We start from the raw sequence: 20938 nt of genomic DNA, 5'->3' as shown, positions 1-20938 counted from the left end.
TTGCTCGGGCGTCTCTTTAGACTTTACCATGTTGTTTAAAAACTTTGCTTATCATTTTATAGTGGTCTGCGCCATCTGTTGGGGATCTTTATAACTATTTCCTTAACTGAATTCATTGTACCCTTAGCAAATCGCAGCAAACTGAACATTTTTTGAAATTTTTTTTCGTTTTTTCTATTGTTCTTTAAAATCACTGGTTATTTGTGGGACATTCAGTAACGAGTAACAATTTAGTTAATGCAAATGAAATCAGATTAATTAAGTAAATGAACTGAAATTTCAAACTGTATCATTATGGATTTTACGGATAAATGTAGCATTTTTTTTACAGTGTAGATCTTAAGTAAAATTTTTTAATTTGTATCTGAAACCAATAGTAGCAATTTTGTAGCAAAACTATAATTATTTATATCCAATAAAACTGTTCTATGTAGAAACACTTAGAAATCACGCTACTTTTGCCGTTTTTTTCTGGAAATAAAAGAGCAATGATAAATTAAATAAATCAAAATACGATTTTATTCTGTCTCAACAATTGTTGTTTTTCAAGTCTCCGAGTTAATCCTGCCCAATTTTATTCTAACAAGCCATTTTGAATAAATTGCGACAATATTCTTCTGAAGAAATGGAAATTATATCCGCATTAATACGATCACGAATATCAAATAAATTTGTCTGTCTCCAAAATAATGGGTTGAAGTAGTCGACAAATCGGAAAATTATAGCAGTGCTGCTTTTTGTTGCTTAACAAGTAAGATTCCTGCTTTCTTTTATATTTTTCGTTAAATTTTGTTAAATAATTTGAAACGAAATAAATTTACAGATCCAGTAAGACACGCAAATGTATAAAAAAAAACTGCTTTACTGATGGCTTATAATTTCATTAAAAAATGATTACTTTAAAAGTTTTTGAAAGAAAAATGTTTATCGGCACCATTTTTTTCTGAAACTTTTAAAATATTTTAAAAATCTTCTAGAAATCATCTCATCATAATTGATATTTTAAATAAAGTGATGCAATATTCGTAAATAACAGCAAAATAATCGCTTTTTTATCATGCAGAATAATATAGATACATAATATTTAATGATACTTAATACTTGGTATCGCGCGGGGGAGAAGTGGTTAAAAAATTGTGGAAAGAAAAAAATTAAAGAGCTAAGGAAAAAAAAAGAATTTTCTATTCACTTTGATGAAAGATGAGTGACAATTTTCACTTTTGAATTCCGACACAAGATATGAATAGCTGTAGGATTCGAAAATTTGGATTATTCTTTATACTTATGCAAATATTTTCTGAATTAGCAAAAAAAAAAAAAAAAACATTAAATTTCTGAAATTAAGAAAGTAGTCAACAGTTATTTAAGCTAAAGAGAATTTAAAAATATTCAAGTCATTTTCTTTAATTGCCTGGAATCTAATTCAAAAAATATTTAAAAGAAAATATTAAAAAGAAAACATAAAAATTTCAAAAGATTCCGATTTCCTTTACTTGGTTTCAGGCTCTTTTAGGATAACCAAAGTATTATTATATAAAATTCCAACTGCAGTTATATAAATTTTTAATAACATACAATTATTTGTGGATAATTTTTATTAATCTTACATACGCAAAATTTACTATACACGTTTTAAATTAAGTATAATTATTAGAGTCTCTATTAGAGTAACTACGTTGTGCACGGAGATAGATTTGAATTAATGCTGATTGTGGTGTAGATTACCTCAGTAAATTCTGAGACTAAGATAAATCATACTTATAATCTATTAGATTGATGTATAAGACTAATGTATAAGAATTACGTATAATGTATAAGATTAATGTGCAATGTATAAGACTAATGTATAATGTATAAGACTAATGTGTAATACTATCTAATTAAATTTCTAAATGGTATTTGTACACTGAGCAAAAAAAAGGAAAAAAAATAGTGCGTGGAGTCCCTCCGCGCGGAAGAAGTTAAACTTCGCAACCTGCGACGTTAATTGTAGAAGAATCAGCAGTCGTAGAAGGATCACTAGTTCTATTCAACGACTCTTTTTCCTGCTCCGCTCGCTTCCGTGCTCTGTAATCACGGTAATATTGTGCATTTTTCCCTCGTGGACCTCTTGAACCAGTGGAAGTGCTTGTGGTTGCCTCATCGTCTCACCCTGGAAAATGTATTTGTATTAATAATGTATGTGAATGCGTCATAATGTAATTTCAGAAGAGAAAACCTAACTATCAATTGATATTCACAAGAGACGTGCCTTGACATAACCTTAAATCCGTCGCATTGTCCGTGGGATTGTTTTCACTCATTTTTTACAATTGTTATCCACTAAATTTGAAAATAAAAAGTACTTCCCTATTAAATGATATATGCATCGAAACAAACTAAAAAAATATTTATAGAAAAACAATACTTTTATAACTTTTATTATTTTAATGCTAGTGAGAACTAAAACAATATGGAAATGTATGAGGGAAAACTGGATCCTACTACGTGATTTCCCGGTCAATAAAAATGTAGCGTTAAACGTTTAACACAACCTTGTTGGAAGTCGCATAAGAAGTATAACTTCAAAAAAAGAGATTTTCTACATAACTTATGATTTAATGATCGGTTATCTTCACGTACTAGAACTCAATATTTATGGTTGACTGGGGTGACCTCAAGATGTTAGAAGTTACAAAATCGGATTCGAATCGGATTCGACGGATTTGAATTCCTGACCCTCAAAACATGGGGGTCAATCGCAATCTGGGATATATGGTCCACAATAGTTTGGTGAGGAGAACGGTTGAAAATTTGAACCCCTTAATGTTAATAACATTTTTTGCGTAATTCGTATCTCGAGAGCTTTTTAAGTATATCGAAAATTTTTACACACAATTACAAAATTCGTAATTCAAGTATAATTTCAAGGAAAAAGTAATTTTTACTAATCATTTATTGTTTTGCGTTATTTCACTTAATAATTTGTAAGATATAAACATTTTTACATCATTTTGAAGAATGCTATAGATAGGTATAGATAAACATAATAGGACGAAATCGGCCGAATAGTTCAAGAGAAATCGAATTTTTGAAAAAAGAATTTTTTAAATTCGATTTCTTATTATCTTATTCGAACATTTTCGTACAAATTTTATATTTTATTTGAATTATATTTTTTAAATGATGTAAAAAATTTGTACACCTTACAGTTCAAATATTTTTCAGTCAATTATACATAAAATAATAAATAGATATAAATTTTTATTTAGGGAATTATTTTTGGGTAAATACATTTTTTATTTGTGTGCGCAAGTTTTTCGATTTGTTTGCTCTCCATATTTCGAGGGTTAGAAATCCAATTTCGTCGAATAAAAGGCGTTTTTATTCGAAGAAAGTTTTTGTGCTTGATTTCGTAGCTTAAAATATCATCTGCACCAATTAATTAGCTATCAATTTAAAGGTCACACCTTCAAACAATAAAAATTGAGACCTAAAACGAGAAGATTCGATCCTTAGATCAAAAGTTATTCAGGGTGTTCCATTTTTTTAGCGCGTTGCACATGATACTAAATGATTATACATTACGTTTAAAAAAAAGGAAATTTTTAACAATCTCAATTGTTAAAAACATATATAAACTTTTTAAACGATAAATGACATTTCTTTTTTTTAAAAAAATACATTTAAAATGATATGAAATGAAGATTTTAATAGTTCACTTTGGAAAAATAAATAATTCTAAAAATATTTATTCAAATTTATTAACTGTTCAACATAAATATTTAAACATTATTTCTTTTTAAATTATATAATGTTCAAAAATAAATTCAAATGGAGTTTTAGATTATTTTGTTCATAAATATGAATATATATATTTTTTAATTATTAAACTTAATTGCTTTGCTGTACTTCATTTAACATCATTCATAATGAAAAAGAATATTACAGATTTCTCGCATCATCTCATTTAATGAATTCATACTACAACTCATTGATTTAATATAATGGCTTTCGTGTAAATGACTTTAAATGAATCATAAATGTCTGTGCTCATTTTACTTTCATATTGTGTAAAAGATTTTAAATGAATCGTTAAAAGTCTGAGATCATTTTACATGCATTGTTCAGTTTTATACTGATTTGTAAATATAGTGACTTGCAGTATGTGATATATATATATTTCCATGTTATCTATACTTTATACGCTGTTTTTATATCTTTACATTTTTATATTTATGCCAACATTATATCATCTGTTATATCATTTTATATTTGAATCTGAACAATTCACATTTTTCAAGACTTGTCTCATTCCTCCAATTTAAAAATGTGTGGTATGTATTGTTCGCAAAATAAAAAACAGAATGACTTTTAATCCAATAATTAGATCTTCACGTTCTAGGTCTTCTCAATCTCAATGGTTCAAGGAGGTGAACTCAAATATGCTAATTAATTAATGCTGTTAGAGGTTGTGAAAAATGGTGCGAGAAATGTAATATGGTGAACAAGAAGTGCCGGTTTATTAAATTGTCAAAATATTAGATGACGTATTTGTAGATATTTAAATTAGATAAGTGCTAATACATTACGCCAAAGAAAAAATATGAAAACCATAACTCAGATAACTTAAATTGATTGGTTTGGAAATATTAGTTTGTGGTGATGAAAAGTTAGAAGGTAAAAATTTATATTTTGAGTATGTAGCATCAAATAGTTTCACGTTCTGAAATGACTTTGATTGGAAATTTTAAAAGAAAAGTTGAAATAAGAAAAATTGCATTAGAAACAAAACAGTTTATGGAAAAAGACACTTAAAAAGAAAATTAAATGATCTTAGAAACTTTATAAAAGGATAAGGGCTAAAAAATTTAGAAAGTGATCAAATAAATTTCGAAACTTTAAAAGATGATTGAATTATTGATGTTTAGTCACAAAATAATTTAGAAACTGCATTCCAGTCTCAAACTGCTACCTATTGAGCAATATAGAACGATCAAAAGATAGCAAAACGAAAAGCAGTAAAAATATTAAAATGATTAAGATTATCGGTGTTAATTAAGATTAAGATAATTAAGATTTTTATTGTATAATCATCGTTGAACAACCGACCCAATTTTATGGGCATACGACAACTAATGTTGAACTCCGTAGTCTTGTAATTTTGAACCCAATCCAGAAGACAAGGGAACTCCTGGATCGAGTATTGGGAGAAATTTGCCTTCATGGAGGACTTTTTGATGAAGCTAACCCGCATTTGCGTTACATGGAGAGAAAGACAACGAGAACCTCCCGCGGTTAGTCTGATGGCAAGGGGATTCTAACCCATGATCCGTCTACCACTGAGGATATTTCACGTCAGCACAGTGGACTGGGATTCGAACCCGGTTCGCCTCATTGAAGGGCGAACGCTCTATCCCTTGAGCCATTGCGGCTCAGATTATTAAGATAATTAAGATTATCGGTATTTTCTGATAAATAGAAGAGTGATTATCCTTGATGACGCCCGGTGACTGAGTGGTAGCCCTTCGCGCTCTTGTGCCACAGGTCCCGGGTTCTATCTTCAGGCCGGCCAAAGTTGACTCAGATTTTCATCCTTTCAGTGGGTCGATAAAATAAGTACCAAACATGCTTAGGGACTAAACACTAGGGGGGGCGGAGGGATTCCACGTGGGGTTGACTATCCAACCGGATCATCTGCCCCTGCATCTCAGAGTCCAATGTCAAGGAAACTGAGATGGGCACAGTAGGCCTTGGCCCTCCAAGGACTACCGCGCCACTGAGTTTAGTTTAGTTTAAGTTTATCTTTAATTGCCAGGGAATTCAGAAAAAAAGTATATAAGTCAAAAGTGCCAATAATTCTTAAAAAAGGTGAAGTTTCAAGCTTAAATAAAAATTGCCAAAAGCTTTTAATGTGTTATATACCATAACGATATGAATGATTTTGACGGAATACCACGAGAAAAATAAGTTTCTGTTATTGAATAAATAGGTGAGTCTATAAGATACAGAGGAAAAGAACTTATGGTTTAAAAAGTTTAAATCATTTTTTAATCAAATAACTAAACATTATTGCTAAAAATGTTTGTTATTTACAATATTTCAAGTTAATTATTATTATTTCTTTAAGTTTGTGTAACTCTACTTTCAACCTAACTTTATATACTTTAATTATAGGATATCTTTTTGATTTGAATTCGATATTTAATGGTGTTTGCTTACAGATAGAAAATATTTTTTTAAAAATTATTGTGAGAAAACAGTTTGCACAAAATATTGATATTTGCATATATTTAGGATGAAAGCTTTAACTTTGTAATGGAGTTCTTATACACATTTAGTTGCATATGTGATAGTTATTTATCATTCTTTCGTTTTCATAATAGTAAGGTAAAAATTAGCAGAGAAAGGTTTGGATAACCTGAATGTTCGGCTTAAATTATTAAATTTTATGAACGAACTACCAACATAATTGAGTAGGGACCCTAATTGGGACGGTAATATACTCAAAAAATATTTTAAAAAAAACATAAGAATGTATTTATATATGCTTTATTTTTATCATTTTTGATGTAAATAAATAAATAATGTATATCTTTTTACAGTTGTGCTTCCTGATAAAAAGCTTTATAACTACTTGTCTTTCAAATGCTATAAAGGGTATTTTATTAACAGACAAAAAAGGTTAACGGTGTGAGAAACAAAAACAAAAAAAAGAATTTTTCATTGACTAGCGTAAAAAGAGTAATAACAGAAATAAGGAGAAAATAATACGTATTTCACTTAAAAGATTGAATTAAAACTCCATTTCAGAATATGTGATAAAATCCATATTAACAGAAAGTTATATATATCGAGATAAATGATTACACTAGTTTAAAACGAGAAAACATTATTTGAATGTTGGACAAGATTTTAGTAATTATGATTAATTTATTATTTAATTAATATATTTTAATTAATTTATTTTATTATTGAATTTATTTAATTATTAAATTTACTTCTTATTTGTTTAATTGTTAAATTTATTTTTAATTTATTTAATTATTAAATTCATTTTTTAATTTACTTATTTATTAAATTTATTCTTTTATTTCTACAATATAAATGATAATACCTGTACACATAAGATTTCAGTGATTGTAATCGATAATACGATTTATTTTAGGATACAATATTTGATTATAATTTCTCAAGGAAAGTAATAAAACGAATAGGAAGTTTATGGTCAATAGATGTCATCAAGGTAGAAAGTACGAGAGTGAGATTAAAAAAAGTACGAATTTAATGTTGGTAAAAAGGCTATAAAGTTAATCTGAAGTAAGATGAATTCAGGATGAATTGAGAAACGCATAAAGGAGTTGCTATCATCCAGTTTTTAAATTTCTAGATGTTTTTGATGAATTATTTTTTTAATGAATGATTTTTTTTAGAGATAATGAATATTTTTAGAGATAATGATTTATTTTAAATGAATGATTTCTTTAAAGACAAATTAATATTTAAGTAATTATGATAAAACATATTATTATGATATTCAAGAAATTGTTATGATAATTCCTTTATTTATCATAATAAATTTTTGACCAGTTATGAGACCTAATTTCAGAAAGTACCTAACACGTGCTATTTTTTTCTAATAGAGAGTGGATGCTGTTTTGAAATTCGTCTTTCTAATTCAGTTTTCTAATTTTCCTTATTTTTATTAAATTTATTATTATATTTTTTCCAAGTTTTTAATTGAATAAACTGTTTTACAATTATTTCAAATCTATTCAAGAGATTAGAAAGTGTTCTAAGACCACAAATATCGATCCAAATAATCAGTTTTAATAACTGTAGACATGCACTTTTTAAAAATAGCTTTTAAAATCACTTCTACTCAAAGAAATCCACTATTTTTAAGCATTCAGGGGAGTTTTCATAACCTTATGGAAAATAATGAACTATTTCAAATAATCTTAGAAACAAAATACAGTCAAACCCCGTTATAATGAACCTTCAAAGGACCGAAATTTCAGTTGACTGTAACCGGGAGTTCACTATATCCGTAGGGGAGAGTGGGGTCAATTGTAACAGGGTACGATTGTAACAGAGCAAAAATTTCGAGTGTCGGGTTCTAGATTTGGTTCCTAGGTGGCGCACAAGGTGTATTTAATAAATCTACATGTACACCCCTGATGGCAACCATTTTTATGTACTTTTGAAAGAGTTACATCACAAAAGATATTTTCACGCCACGCAAGTACTTTTTTTGGTATTAGAATATTATATTGTAACAAAGTAATTTTGTTTAAACAAATAAAAATTAGTAACCGAATATGTAAGTGGACACTTTAATTAACATTTCAATAAAAAAAAAAGATTAGTTTTGCTAATTAACTAGCATTGTTTTTAACAAATGAAGCTGAAATGGCGTTTTGGGGACAATTGTAACAATAAGTAAAGGGACGATTGTAACAGCTGAAAATAAATAATCTTATGTTTACAAACCATTACTTAACTCTTTAAGAACCACCAATAGTTTCCTATATCATTTATATTATGTTGCATGTGCATTATTTTATTTGTCACCTTTCACAGCATAAATTAAAATTTTTAACCCCTTAAAGTTAAAAGTTTAACCCTTTAGGTTTCTGCTCATTATTATTTTTACTCCTAAAATATCACTACTATTTTGATCAATAAAAAAATATATCACAACTATGATAATATGTATAATTAACTATGTTTAAGTTGAATTTATGAACTGTTACAATTGACCCCGTAAGTGGGGACAATTGTAACAACTGCACGACTGTCAAAAATTTTTAATAACTAATATAATAATATTTAAAATCAGGTATTTTTTTTTTCTAGTAGAGGATAGCCTACTTTACTCGTCTGTCAATTAATACTAATAATATATTGGATTTTTTGTTAGTTAAAAATAGTTAAGTAAAAATTGTTACAATTGACCCCACTCTCCCCTACTGCAAACAATTTTAACTAATTTTCCGAACTGCTCCTTTTTATTACATATTATTAAAATAAATGACCAGTAAAAATACAAAAATGATGAAACAATATGTAGTAACAAAAAATGCGTTAACTTATATTTTTTATTACTCTTTGTTTTGCGTACAAAAGAATTAGGGATGGCCTTTATTTAGGGATGGGAAACTGAGATAGAAGAAGCAAACAGAAAAAATGCTTATGGCTACATTCTACTCAACTTTTTTTCTCCAATGCCCACCTGGGGAATTACTTACGTCATACAGGCAGATTTGTCTGAAGTGCAGTTTTGTCGGACACTCTTTCAGGGTCACCATACTAGGTGGGCCAACGTTGCTCCCACAGTAAGGACAGGTAGTACAGAGAAGGAAAGAACACTCATGCCTTGCCCGGGATTCGAACCTAAACCTTTCTGATGCAAGGGTAGTTCCCTAACCCCTACACAGGTCGGTCGGCCATTCCACTCAATAGATGGTTTTAAAAATCGGTATATGTGTTTTATGAAGAAATTTCAAAATTACCAAGAAACGAAGGAAAAAATCAGTCGAAGGCAGAAAAAAAGTTCATAATATCCGATTTCCTCTCTTCTTTTGGTTCACTATATCCGGGAGTTCACTATAAACCATGTTCACTATAGCGGGGTTTGACTGTAATTAAATATCCGAAAACCTTGCCTCTTTCCTTCGTGAAAGTATGTTTCTGATTTCAATAATCACGCTCGCTTTTAAATAACTGTGTGTGTAACAAGAAGGACATATGAAACTCGTTTTTAGGAAGAATATGGAATTAGTAAATGTAGAAAATGTATATAGAATTGTCTTCTTTTTGGATTTATATTTTTAAAGGCTTCAAATTTCAGTAAATAACAAAATTTCTAATTTGTCTCATTATTTCAGATAATAGTTTAACAATCAAAAAGGCCGTAGATGTAATATTTCAGAAATTTCATATTTTGTTTCTTGTAGAAAGCTTACCCTTCTTCACTAGAAAGATAAGACAATATTATGGGGTACAATAAAGGATAATTAAATGTAGCATAAATCAAAGTAATTAAGATGCCGAATGTTTCGTAATCACCACCCTAAATGTGCTTTTAAATCTGTGCAAAGAATGAACACAATATTCAAATTTGGACTTTCTAAGTAAGAGTTATCAAAGAAGGGGGAAGAGGAAGTAAATAACGGAGAAGTAGTAGTGGTAGAAGGAATAGAAGTGGAAGATGAAGATTAAAAGAAGAAGTAAAAGAAGTAGAAAGACAAGTAGTAGAAGGACATATATAGAGAGAAGAAGATTTGGAAGGATAAGTAGAAGAAGAAATAGAATTAATAGAAAAAGAGGAAGAAGCAGAATAATAAGTCTTACACGGCAAAAAACAGATATCAATATATAAATACGCGAAAAAACAGATATCATTATATATAATTACGCAGCAAAAAACAGAACAATATATAAATATTTCTTAATGAACCATTAAAAAAAAGGAGTAAATAAGTGATTTGCAGGTAAACACCATTGTCACTTTTCTTAATTTTACGTTGAGGACGACCAAAGATATTGGGATTTTATTTCTTTATTAACGACGATATCATGTGACGTTTCTCTCCAATGAGAATCCACGAAACAGTAAGATAAATTCTTTTTTTTGATATGTAAAGAGAGATTAAATTTTTGAACGAACTACCGACATAGTTTAGTTGGGACTCTAGTTCGGACGGTAATAAACTTAAAAAAATATAAAAATCCATAAGAATGTATATAAGAATTTATATAAGCTCTCTTTTATCATTTTTGATAAAAACAAATTAAAAATGTATGTCTTTTTACAGATGTGCTTTCTGATAAAAAGTTTTATAGCTACTTGTCTTTCAAATGCGATAAATGATATTTTATCAACAGGAAAAAAAATGTTGGACGACGCCAGAGAAAAAAAAATCTACATTGACTAGCGCAAAAAAAAAAAAGAATAATAATAAAAATAAAGAGACAAATAATACATCTTCACTTAAAAGATTGAATTAAAGATCAATTTCAGATAAAATCATTAACGAAAGTCAGGTGTAATGATTACATTAGTTTAGATTGCAAAAACATTATTTGAATGTTAGATAATAAAATAATAATAGTACCTGTACAAAAGATTTCTGATTAGATTATAATCCATTATTATTAGATCGAATAATATTATTAATATTATAATTAGATCCCTTACTATTAGACTCTGATTCAGATTATAATCCATTTATAAATTAATTAATTTTTAATTTATTTGATTATTACATTTACTTTTAATTTATTTAATTAAATACATTCTTTTATTTTTAAAATATAAATGATAATACCTGTACGTAATATTTCAGTGATTGTAATAAATTTATTTTAAAATTAATATGGTACATTTTAGGATTCAATAATTGATTAATTTTTCAAGGTACATTATATTTTCGTAATAAAAATGATAATACTTCTACATATTATTCAATCATAGTAATAGACTTATTTTTTATTTTATTTTACAGTATAAATGACAGTCACTTTGCATAAGATTTCAATAACTGTAATCAATTTTTTTTAAAGTACAATCTATTTTTGTAATAAAAATATTTATACCGATACATATGATTCAATAATAGTGATTGACTTAATTTTTAATGTATTTTTACGGTAAAAATGATAATAGTAATCGATAAGAATTTAGTAATAGTAATCGATTTTGTTAATTGTCAAGCTGCTTCATTACAATAATAAACATAATATACAAGAATAATAATAATAAATATTTTGTTAGATTTTATGGGCAAATTCTTATCTCTTATGAAAAAATGACTTTTGGAAATAATTAAAAGACAGAATTTTAAATTATATGAACATTTCACGATTTTTTTTAGAAAAGAACTTAATGAATACTATTTTTAAAAATCTTTTTTATTTATTTATTAATTCCAATTAAGTATATTTTTTTAACAATCTGTTCATATTCAAAGACCTGTATTGATGCAGAAAGTGCAAATATTAAAATGTGGTATTATTTTTTGGGTGAAAATAGTTAGTAACTATTCTTTATTAACTACAAATTTAGGCTTAAAAACTAACAGCCTTATCTCGAAATCAAAACATATATGTATGTAGTTGGCGACCCAAACAATAACCGATGATTTGAAAATTGAGTTAAAGTAACGTGATATTGGAAATAGAAAGGTTTCATTTTGCTTCATTTTACTTAGGAAACTATAATTTATTCTAAACTATTTTCAAATCAGCCATAAATTTCGTCAACAGATAGCTGAGAAAAACTATAACTATAAAACAAAACTTTCGAAATAATAACCATTTGCATAAATGACGAAGCAAGGTTAGTGGAAAAATAAAAACAAATATTTCAATTGGAATAGTCTACCACGCAGCATTATATATTAGTTTAATTTAGTAGTGCCATCTGTTGATGGATTTTTTAACTAGCTTCGAAATTTGCTGAGAATGAATTTTCTGTTTTTTTTAAGCAGAACGTAGAGAAAACCGTATATTTATATATACCTCCGAATTTCTTTTGATTTTTAAAATCAGCCATCTTTTCTGAGTTACGTAGTATCATTTATCATTTTGTCCTAATTAAATAAATTCTTAAGAGGTATGATGCTAACTATTAAAATTATGCCATTTTTTTTTGTTTTTAGAAAAAAAGGAGATAGTTGATTGTTAACGGACCAGTAACTCTAAGCATTAGTATAACAGTTATTTAACAAACTCCAGTTTCTTTATAATCTTACTTATCTTTGAAAAACAATTGAAGTTAATCATGATGAAAACAAATAAAGTTAATCATAATATTCAAATATTTATCATATTATTCGAATATCATTCAATATCAACAATAATACTACATTAAGAATTGTTAAAAATTATCTTTGCCTTAGATTATTTAAGTATTATTAATTATTACATGTACTATTAGGGTAAATAACAATAAAATACAAAAATACTATAAAAGGTGATAAGACAATTCAGGCGATAACAGCTAGATAAGCAAGAATGTCATCAAAAATATCAACTTCAAACATAATAATTGAGACAAGAATTGATGCCACTATTAGTCATTTTTTGTTCTAAAATGTTTTATTTATGTAATTGGAATTGTGTCGAAATTTGTGAACTCACTTTCGATGAGTTTTTCCTTGTTAAATTTTGCAAAGAATAGGTTAATTACACCTTGATGTGAGGATATACCGTAAGTTATTTTTATGCAACATTTTTTGTACAGTTAAATCTATTTCATAGATCCTAAAATAAATAAAAAAAAAGTAAATTCTGTGAGTTGTCCTATTCTAGTCACATTCATCTTTGTTAAACTTTACATTCAATTAAAATGGTTTCATGTGAACTGGTTAATCTGTTATACGTAAATTGCGTATAACAAATTACCTTCCACATTCCGCTCCTCTTCGGCTACTAGAAGTAATGCTCCTGTGAGTTGTCCTATTCTAGTCACATTTATCATGGCTAAACTTTACATTCAATTAAAATGGTTTCATGTGAACTGGTTAATCTGTTATACATAAACTAAGTATAATAAATTACCTTTCTCTTACCTTAATTTAGAAACCGGGAGGATTTTGGCACTATCACACGCGTACACTTTTCACTTGAATAACCATAGAATTTCTGCCTTTAATTTTGTTAAATATTGAGGGGGAAAATTAACTTTATTTTACTTCATTTCTAAGAAAAAAATTCTCCACTGTGAATTGATTGAAATACAAGGTTCCTAGTAAATCATCGGATTCAGACAACACTGATTGAAATCAGTAAGCGGGTTGGTGATCACTTTGATCAGCATGCAAAGGGGCAGAGGGTGCACGGTATTGGTCCTCGTTAAACTGTTCAACAGTAAACTGTTCAAGGCTACCAAAGGGAGGAGTCATTCATTGCAGAGGATCAAAATTGTGAGGGCTCATCCTCTGGAACGTTTCCCAGACTACCGCCAATATTTCATTATACAGCTCTAGTGCGACATAAATAAAGCACTGCTACTACTTAGAAAAAAGTGTCATCAATAGCCCATTATTATGTATATTCAGTACTACGTTACAACTTAACTAAGAAAAGAAGTCGCATTTTTTAAATCCATCTATAGATGATGATTGTTGCGATTCACATACAAAATTCAATCTGTATATACAAAAATCTTCAACTTTTTTGGGAAAAGTAATTTTTTCTTACTTCAAATATTTTTTCTTAACGTGAAATGTGCTGTCTCGGAATTCATATAAGTCCAACAAGGTGCTTCAAGAAAGTTGAGTAAAATGAAGAATAGAACAAAGAATTGAAGTAAAATAATTTAATTACGCCTCTCAATACATTTTAGCTAAAATGAAAATGTAGAGCTGCTTTGCAATCAATCAAAACACAAATGTCATATGTCTTCATTGAGTAATTCAGAAAGTGGTAAAGAATTTTGTGCTTTACCATACGTAAGCACAAAATTTGTATTGCATCCTGTATTGTACTTGATATGTTTTTCTTTATTATTTTAGGTGAAAAATGAAGGACAAATATTCAGTGAAGTCTTACCAAAATGATATACCAACCAATGGGGCAAAATTTCACGAAGATTCAAAGCTCAAGGTCGATATTGCTCAACCACCCATGTCGAAACTTCGCATACTGAAAAATCTTCTAGTATTGTGCTTAGGCTTCCTCTTCCTTTTCACTGCGTACCAAGGAACAGCAAATCTGCAAAGCACTCTGAACACAGAAGACAATGTCGGCGTCTTATCACAAAGTGTCGTTTACGCATCTATGATAGTAGCATCTTTATTTCTACCCAAGCTCATCATCCGAAAATTCGGTTGTAAGACTACCTTAGTAATGAGTGCTTTTTTGTACTCACCGTACATTGGTGCAAACTTTTACCCAAACATGTCTACATTTGTACCAGCATCCATTATCTTAGGTATAGCAGGTACTATGTTATGGTCAGCACAATGCACTTATGTGAATGAGATAAGTGGTCTGTACGCACATCAAAGTTCCGATTCAGACGATGTGGTGACGGCTAGATTTTTTGGTATCTTTTTCTTAGTGTTTCAAAGTACTCAGGTATGGAGTAATTTGGTGTCCTTTTTCGTTCTGAGACCAACAGAAGATGGTAGAAATGAAACTTTTGTCTTAGTTAACAATTACAATGAGTCTTTTCAATGTGGTATTAACTTTTGTTTCGAAGCGAATGAGAATTTGAAAGTACCCAGTGAAGGAAAGAGGAATAATTTAGTTGGTATTTACTTGCTGTGCGTCGGTGCGGCTGTCCTAGTGATGGCATTTTTCTTAGATACAGTGCAACGGAAAAATGTTGATGATTTGGAAAGTGTGACTTCCAGAATTCTTGCCACACTAAAGCATCTGAAAAATCTGAAACAGCTATTGTTGCTGCCTTTAACTGTTTTTAGTGGAGTGGAACAAGGTTTTATTCTTGCAGATTTCACAAAGGTATGATTTCTAACTCTTATTTGAATAGTAGGAAAACTTCACTTTTGTCCAGTTGCAGATGGAACTTATGTAGGTGGTTCCAAAATCCGACAGACAAATTCAGAGTGATGGTGAAATATATTAACATTGTGAAAACCGTGAGAAACCCATTCAAATTTGAAAACTAGATTGTCTTAGCATAGAAAACATGAAAAGTTTATCGGGTATCTTCGAGCGCGAAGCGTTTGATGTCGTTGTAGACTGTGCAATGACATCAGCAGAAAGAATATCTCTAGTAATAATTAATCAAATAAATATTTTTGGTAGGTTTTCGTATCAGCTGTAGTTGTTCACCTGAGAAACGAAAAATCCTGCATGGGTTTTCTGCGATTTTCACCCTCTCAACGCGATTTGCAACTCCATGTTCGAAGAGTAGTTTTCCTCTTTTTGGTTTATTTAATTATCTCTGAAATTTTTTTGGGGGTCAAATTTTGGAACATACTGTAATCAATGTCCCTATTAGAAAATGCAGAAAGCGATAAGCTCAAATTAAGATAAAATAAATGAAATGCATCTAGAAATATGCAATAAAAATCATAGTTCACACAAAAATAGAATGGCCAATCAGCTGGCAGGGCAGTCAGCGTGTCTGAAGGCGAAGCCAATGATAGTGGGTTCGAATCCCGCTCAGGGAATGGATGTTTCTTTTGTGTGTTGTTCTTTGTTGTGTGATGTATAAATGTGGCCCACCCTAGGAACATTGGTTACCTAGGTTACCCGGTGGTATCTGTGGCAGTGTGGTGTGGGTAATTATGCTCCCCTCCGTGATTTAGGTTTACAGGTGCCCACCGGGTAACGTTAAAAAGCAGCACTTCCGGCATCTTCCGAGACGAAAAACGAGATTTCAATGTCGGCCATTAAAAAAAATGGAATAACTCTTATTCATTTTAAAATAAATAGAGACTTATGTTTTATCAGTTTTGTTGCCCTCTAATTGACAGCAGTAATAAGATGATTACTATTGCCCTTTAAAAAATCCCCAAAATATCAATTTTTTCAACCTTAAATTAAAATAACTTGTTTACGCTGTCTCACTATTAAGTCGAGGTTCGAATTGCTATCGATTCGACTGTTTAAAGCAGATTTTTCCCGTAAATCAGACTTCTATGAGTCATCTTAACGAAAGCTTTGATATTTATTATAATTATTCTTCGCTATTCATTTTGTTTTTAGATTTACAATACTTCAAAATATTCCACATAATCAAAATCGGAATTTAATGTGTTTCCATGCAGTTTCAGAAATATTGCAATATTGTGTATAGAATTATCCTGTAACGTAACATTTATGCCTACTTGATTTAATTAAATATGCCTCGCGTATTAAACTTACAGCATCATTTGCTGAAGAAATAAATCCAAAACATTATTTCGGACGATATTTTTTTGTCATGCTGTAGTTTAAAAAATAAACTTAATCGATTAATTTGCACAATAGCATTAGCTGATTTCAAAAAAAGATTTTAGTCGCAGCAAAACTGAAAGAAAAACAATTAAAAATGTTTCACATTTAAGCAAAGAATTATATCATTTTTAACCAAAATTTTTTAAAGTGTATAGATATTTTATTTTTGGAAAAAATATTTCTGGTATTTAAAGGATAATTTTTGCCCTGTTTGACTTTAGCTTGTATAAAATAATATAAACGCTGGTAAATTAAATTTAAACTGTATTAATCCAATTCAGCATTTGTATTTTAAGATTAGAAAGCTTATGATCTTAAAAAAAAGTTTACACATACACGTACTTTACAAATTAAATTGAGGAAAGAAAAAGAAACACTTTGTTTCGGTAATCAGTAAAATTTATTTTGGAGACAGAAATGAGCTTTTTTTTAATTAAAGCTGTTCAATGATATCTTAAAAATGAAAAAAAAACTGCTTTTAATACAAATTTCTTCAATATTTCTCAAACGCTAAGAAACTCAACATTTAAAATATATTTACTTTGTTAATTTTACTTTCCGTATGATACACGTGGGTGGAAACCTTAATGAAAGCTAGTGCTAAGCGTCATCTAATGATAAATTGAAAAGTGCTAGAATGAAAAGCTAATTTTACCAATATAAATATAATATTACATATTTTACTTACAGTAAACAATATAACGAATCAAAGGCTATTGAATACAGTTTATTAAATGAAACTAATAAGTGAGCAAACGTTAAGGAATTTTTTGCATAATGACACAAAAGGTTTTTTGTTACTCGTAAATATCAATCGCTATTTGAACCATTTGCGTGTACTTACTTTCGCTTCATTGTCCATTTGTAACAGTTGACTCTTTTCCAAATTTATTGAAGATGCCGAATTTACTTGGAGCAGATCTAGATCAGCAGCATGAATGACGTGGAACTTCCAAATCTAAAAGTAATTGTGGTGAATAAATATAGTGAATAAATATTTTGCGGAATCATACATTGGTCATTCTGTTCCAATACCTTTTGCTATCTTTCCGGTTGTACATGATTCTACGCATATGAATTTTTTGTTCTTAGCTGGCAAAAAATACTGATCCGGGTTTTTTTGACTTCCTTATTTTGAGTCAAAATGACTTCCTCTGGGCAATCTAGTGTTATAGGGGCACTAACCAAACACCTCTGCTTAGAATCAATCGAAACTTTTTCACAAGCAAACATTGCTATATCAGCTGACAAAATATATAACGATTATGCAGCTTAAATAAGAAGTTGACTGTGAAAAAATATAAGTCCTCTGCTGGGTAGCAAACGAAATTACTTTCCGGACAATCCAATGAATAATTCGTCAGTTTAAATTGTTCTTTTCTAGTTTATTTAGTTTTACAATTCGACTATACTTTGTGATATATTGTTAAAATTTTGATGATTGAATTGTAACGTTATCTAGTAATGATATTTATAAACATATTCTACGCAGCAACTTTTCGTTAACATTTTTTTATTACATTTTAGGCTTATGTAGCATGTGCTTGGGGAATCTATCATGTAGGATTGGTCTTCGTATTCTACGGTATTGTAGATGCAGTCGTCTCTATTACAGCTGGTCGTCTCGTAAAATACATTCCTAGAGTAATTCTGATGACAGTTGCCTTTATGGGAAACATAGGCGTCTGTGCAGCTCTACACTTGTGGCATCCTAACAGTGACCAATACATAGTATTCTTTATTTTAGCAGGTGTATGGGGACTTAGTGATGGTATATGGCAAACTATGCTGTACTGTAAGTAATATTTTTATGCGTTAATCTCTTACTGAAAGCTACTCAACAAATTTGTTTTGTTTTGTATTTTTTTAACCTGATAGTATCACAAAAATCAGTCTTTGCCTATTCCATCGCCGTTCTTTGCTCCATTTTAAAGTTGTCATTTGAAATCCTTAAGTAATATCGCCTTACATTGCTTGAATTTCATATGTTTAAACTCATTTGTTCTGACTGTAACTTTGGAATAAAATAACTACAAGGCAAATAAAATAGTTTTACGGTAATTATTATCGCAAAAATTATGGTTTATCAGATTTTTTGTTCCGTAATATGTTCCAGTAGAAAATAATTTACTGTAAAAAGTACCGAAACCCTGAGTGCCGGTACTTTTTACGGTAATTTATTACCGTTTAAATCTGCACTCTTAAAAAAATTTTACTTCAGAATAACGTTTCTAGGATATACGCACGACCTTTCAACTGTTAGAAAGCTAGACTGAATAATTCTCAAGAAAATTGGCTCCATGTTCAACCATAATATCAGCACATTGAACAATCACTCATTGCAAATTTGCTACAACCTTAATGATGTGTTAAATCGAGCCAGGTTTCCGTTCAAATTGAACCATGCCATCGTGTAATCATGTTTAAGAAATACAGCATTATGATATATAGCACCATATTCGCCATTTGACGCAAATAGAACACCGGTGGCCCTTTTTTTACGGACGTTCTAAATACAAATAAAAAAATATTTCAGTATTCTTAATTATTAAAAATAGTTTAACAGTTACGAAAAAAATCTGTTAGATAATTGTACTAAACTGCAAAAAAAAAAAAAAAAAAGAGTTTTAAATTTTTTTTTCCATTCACAATCAAAAATTTATTAATAATTGATTTTGTAAATTAAAGAAATCTAAATGATGAATAATTGTCTCACTTAGATCTAAATAACAACAAATAAGTGTAAAATGGAAAAAAGTATTGCTTGAAAGTGAGCCGCGTTTGTAATATTTTACCTTTAATGCAGAAAGAGATACTGGTGTTTCATACTGTTTTTCATAACCATAAATTAAAGTGCTAAATACAATACTTTTTATTTTGACCTAAATTAATACAAAATACAAAGTATGAAAAATGTGTTTAGTAAAAATTCTGCATCAATTTTTACGTTAATTAGGTTTAATATTCTCAGAAATTTTCAACAGAGTAAAGGATGTTACCCGTGAATACAATCTCGCAGGATAAATAGTACGTATTTCTAAAAAATGTCGAATTTTCCTATATACCTCAACATTGAGTAAATATTTGTAATTTTTTTCCAGCCTTCTATGGAGTACTTTTTCGATCAGAGGAAGAAGCTGCTTTTGCCAATTACAGATTATGGGAAGCTGCAGGGTTTTCTATTGCATTTGCTGGCAGCAGTCTATTATGCATGGCACCTAAAATTTACATCGTTCTAATCATATTGTCTATCGGATTCATAGGATACATTGTTGTAGAAATGCTCTTATTTTTCAGAGAAGAAACATCTGAGCATTTATAACAGGCAGTAAACAAACTGAATTATATTGATGCAAAAATAAATAAACATCATTTGTAAAATATCACAAATCATACCATTAACTGTTTTCATGTTGTTGATCAAAATAAATGAAACATTTCTATACAAAGCAATCGTTCCAGACTTATTTATTGTTTTTATTTTCAATCGTTTACCAAATCTCTTTCTAAATATAAACAATCTAATTTGGGAGTTTCAAAAAACTTTTTTTGTTTTGTTTCATGAATAAACAGGAAAAACAAAATTTTTTCGGCCAAAATTTTGCTCGTATCAATTCTAAAATTTTAATAGAAAATATTTTATATATTATATATTATATACTATAATATTATATATTATGCATAATATTTTATGTATTATTTATGTGTTATATAAATTTAATAAATTCAAATTCATAACTAATAACAACAACAAAAGTATTAAATAACATATTTTTTCGTATTCTATTATTTTAATTTAAAAAGTATAATAAATGTTAATTTAGAAAAGAAGTGAATGTTTTAAAGGCTTTAATTCATAAACAATTTAATTTTAATAAAAGTAACAATACTAAATTTATAATTTTTTTTATAATTTTTTATTTTAATTTAGCAGTTGTTAAAGAATTTTTATGCAAGGCGTACTGAAAAATTTTTAACTTGCTAAGTGATGAGTTAAAAAAAAGTCCATGATTTGCATGGAAATTTATGATTGACATATAGT

At 28.9% G+C, this 20938-nt stretch overlaps 1 protein-coding gene across 2 annotated transcripts; it reads left to right on the top strand.

Annotated features, from left to right (window-relative positions):
- Positions 1–649: 649 nt before the first annotated feature.
- Positions 650–20345, top strand: LOC107447117 (UNC93-like protein). 2 transcript variants are annotated; one of them, XM_043049736.3, is made up of 4 exons: positions 650–751; positions 14502–15453; positions 18424–18691; positions 19998–20345. In XM_043049736.3, exons 2-4 carry the CDS (start codon positions 14509–14511, stop codon positions 20216–20218), a joined length of 1434 nt encoding a protein of 477 aa, XP_042905670.2. In that variant the 5' UTR covers positions 650–751; positions 14502–14508; the 3' UTR covers positions 20219–20345. The 2 variants fall into 2 exon arrangements, with proteins under 2 accessions (XP_042905670.2, XP_015917434.3); XM_016061948.4 differs by lacking the exon at positions 650–751 and adding an exon at positions 12996–13195.
- Positions 20346–20938: the final 593 nt, after the last annotated feature.

Source organism: Parasteatoda tepidariorum, chromosome 8 (genome assembly GCF_982258835.1).
Source record: "Parasteatoda tepidariorum strain Cologne lab strain chromosome 8, Ptep-v5.0, whole genome shotgun sequence".
NCBI classification, from domain to species: Eukaryota; Metazoa; Arthropoda; class Arachnida; order Araneae; family Theridiidae; genus Parasteatoda; species Parasteatoda tepidariorum.
The sequence above is the reverse complement of the archived record's forward strand: the minus strand, read 5'-3'. Positions and strand labels throughout refer to the sequence as shown.